Raw genomic sequence first — 3,866 nt, 5'->3', positions numbered from 1 at the left:
GGAGTACACAGTAGTTCTGTATTTCATTTTCAATAAATTAGCAAAAATGTCTCATTATGGAATATTGTGTGTAGATGGGTGACAAAAATAAATGTAATAAATCTTCCAAATTCAGGCCAACACAAAATGTGGAATAAGTCAACGGGTATTAAGACTTGCTGAAGACCAGGTGTTGTGAGATGTTATGTTTTACAAACTGCATCTGAATTTAAACTTTTAGAGATACCATCATGCCCCCAAAGAATCAGAAAATAACATACTATTAGTAGTCAGAGAACCTTCTGGAAAAGCCTTGAAGTATATATAATTTTTTTTTTTAAAACGAGTCCCCTTTCCTTAAAAATGACCACCATAACTAAGGTGGTTGGTTTATTTACAGATAAAGCCTGAACACCAAATACTTTCAAAATGTATTTCCAGAAAAAAAAAAAAAAACAGAATTATCTGGGCGAAACACTTGCCACTATTAATTTAGAATTCAAATTATAGTCCAACATATGAAACTGGGAACATCTATGAAGTAAGCCCATCCTATTATCCAGGGCCAGTTTCACGACAGCGATGGAATTTAGGCATACAAGTGTTTTATCGATGCATCGTTCCTATAAACTGCGATGTAACATGCGTTTCCCAAAACACCACAGAGAATGTTCGCCAAGTGCGTCGTTGAAACGTGTTACTGTGATATGATCGTATGAAAAGCAGCGCTGCTCTCGGATCAGCTTTCACCATTCAAATCTTACCATAACATTAGAATTTTAACAATATACACAACAGATCAGTTTCTGGAGATATCACCGATAACTGCAAATACTGAGGCGGCTTATTCTAACGCTTATAAGCATTACCTATAAAATGCACTTTGGCACATCATTGAGCACGTTGTTACACATAATATATATTTTGAGGCAAAAAATACATAGTTGCCTACAATTAGCTAAATAATAATTAGCTGCACCATAGGCCTATTTATCATTTAATGTAGTCATCTCGGTTTTCAGTTGAAGCATCTTTTTATCCTCGGTTTGTAACAACTGCAAAGACATTGGCAACTATGGGGGGGGGGGGGGGGCAGTCTGAGGCAGTTGGTAAATAAGTGTTTAAGTGCAATGATGGTTTTGGGAAACAGCTTGGAGATTTAACGATACTCCTACAAAGACTAACAATGAATTTAGCCTTACGATTATTTTGGGAAACTGGGTCCAGAGTGATCATGTGAGCAGTTTTCTTCAGTGATCCTGTACATTCTGTCCATGGACTGTTTTCTGGTTGAACTTGCACTTATGAACTTTCAGATTTCGGCTACAGGCATAGGCATTCCCACATTTGTTGCACACAAATGCTTTGACACCAGTGTGCACACGCTGGTGAAATACTACATGACTACTCTGGGAGAAACTCTTGCCACATTCATTACAAGCATATGGTCTCTCCCCTGTGAGAGTGCACATGTGTATTACAAGAGTATTCTTACACATGAACCCTTTCCCACAATTGCGACATTTGAATGGCCTCTCCCATGTGACTGCGCATGTGTATTTCAAGAGTAGCCTTAAACATGTAACATTTCCCACAAATGAGACAGTTGAATGTTTTTTCTCCTATGTGAGTGCGCATGTGCTGATCCAACACAGATCTGTAACAGAAGCCTTTACCACAGTAGCTGCAGACATGTGACTTTGGCCCAGTGTTCTGCGGTCTTGAATGACGTTGAGATAGCAGGTGAATCATCTTGTGTTTCTTGACGTAGGCATGCGAGGTGAAGCCTTGCCCACAAATATCACACAAGTAAGGCTTTTCACCAGTGTGACTGCGTTGATGTATCTTAAGGGTTGTTGAACGAGTAAAACCTTTACCACAAGTATTACAAACATACAATTTCTGCCCTGTGTGAGACAGCTTGTGTCTTTTGAGATTGCTTGGGTGATTGAACTTTTTGCCACATAGATCACAGGCAAAAGGTTGTTCACCAGTATGTACGAACATATGGCATTTGAGCCTAGCTGCATCAGGGAGATGTTTGCCACATACGTCACAGACATAACTGTAGTCTTTTCTTCTGGTATGGGTGATGGCCATAGGTTTCTCTCCGGTATGGGCAAGCGCATGCACTTTGAGCTTGCTTGCACGACAGTAACTCTTGCCACATAAACCACAGACAAAAGGTTTCTCTCCAGTATGTAAAGTCATATGACCTTTGAGACTGGTTGAAAGACGAAAACGTTTGTGACATATGCTACAACCAAAACGTTTTACTCCGGTATGGATGGTCAGATGATCTCTGAGAGTGCGTGCACATGAGAAACATTTCTCACATACACTACAGGCAAAAGCTTTTTCTAGACTAACATGGCCTTTTCTAATATGGGAGGTCATATGGTTTTGGAAATTGGTTACATCCCTGAAACCTTTAGTACATACATCACAGCTATAAGCCTTTGCTCTATGAGTTGTTGTCTGATGACTGGCTAAAGATGAAGATGAACAGAAAAGCTTGCCATAGGTTTCACAGCAATACTTCTCCCCCTTCTCCCCTGAGTGTTCTGCCTTATGACATCTATGAACTGTTCTCTGATGACAAGGATGAAGATGAACAGAAAAGCTTGCCACAGGTTTCACAGCAATACTTCTTCTCCGAGTGCTCTGCCTTATGATGCTTCCATATTGGCCATGACCGAAAGGTTTTTGGACACAAAGAGCAGATGTATGCCTTTTCCGGGTGATCACTGAAGTTGTGCCGTTTTAGCGTACGTTCCCCACAGAACGATTTCACACATGTTGTGCAGGTGTGCAGAGTTGGGTTGAGAACCCTATGTTTGGCCAAACTATTTCTCATTGCAAACACCTTCCTACAATCTGTGCATTTGAAGGGCTTGTCTGTAGAATGCACAACCAAGAGATGATTATTACACCCATTCTTCGTACCAAAACCTTTCCTACACTGTGGGCAGCTAAAGGGTTTGGTGTGATGATTACGGTGGGCTTTAAAAGTGCATCTCCAATTGAAATACTTTCCACAAAAGTCGCAAATGAAGGGCACCTTCACTGCTCTGGCATCACTTGCATCTGAATTTTGGTCTGTATTTGAAGAATCACCATTCTGGACATCTTCTCCAATCCTGCCTGGGTTTGGCTCCATGTTTGAGGGCTGTCTGTCTTGTTTCTCTGGGTCTGATGAAGGTGAGAGCTGGGGATTAAGGTGAACTACCTCTTGATGATCAAATTCAGAGAGCAATACCACATCTGCAACAGAGAGGGTCATTGTCGTTGTTGAGGTGTAAATGTAAAACAAACTACTGCATTACATGTATGAATAAGATGGTGGATATTAACTAACATTTCTCAGAAATAATTTAAACAGCTAACAATAAACCCACCCTAAAGAAAGGTATTCCTCAACAGTCTAAAGCCCTATTCAACGGCACTTGAATGACTATAGAACGTTGGTTATGTAGTTATTACGCCAGCATGTTTTTCCAGAGCATGATTTCAACTGGCTTTCATTTCAGACAAATTCTAAATATTCTAAATAATATAATAAATAACATGTATGCATACATAAACTGTATGCAGACATTAAATTAACTGACGTATTTGCCAATTTATCAATTAATTGGCACAATATAAATCAGATTAATCTTTTAAAAGAGAAATAAGCACTGGGAAAGGTGACAGGCTATATGACAAAACAGATCATTCATCTCATCTGTTGGCTATGTGCATAGCACTTTGTTTTAAGCATCAATTTGTTCCCCTGATCTTACCCAAACTGCAGGCAGCACATGGTAAACGCTGTAATACCCCTCACAGCACAGGGATGTCGAGTCGCACGGGATATAGTATTATCAGAAGATCTCATCAGAAAA

At 39.9% G+C, this 3,866-nt stretch overlaps 1 protein-coding gene across 1 annotated transcript; it reads right to left on the bottom strand.

Annotated features, from left to right (window-relative positions):
• Positions 1-1,068: 1,068 nt before the first annotated feature.
• LOC106566635 (uncharacterized) lies at positions 1,069-3,262 on the bottom strand. The gene has a single exon (XM_082955375.1). The coding sequence runs from the start codon at positions 3,260-3,262 to the stop codon at positions 2,558-2,560; it is 705 nt and encodes a 234-aa protein (XP_082811501.1). The 3' UTR covers positions 1,069-2,557.
• Between the last annotated feature and the right edge of the window lie 604 nt (positions 3,263-3,866).

This window comes from Salmo salar, chromosome 01 (assembly GCF_965601325.2).
Source record: "Salmo salar chromosome 01, fSalSal1, whole genome shotgun sequence".
In the NCBI taxonomy this organism is placed as follows: Eukaryota; Metazoa; Chordata; class Actinopteri; order Salmoniformes; family Salmonidae; genus Salmo; species Salmo salar.
This window is presented reverse-complemented; position numbering and strand designations above follow the sequence as displayed.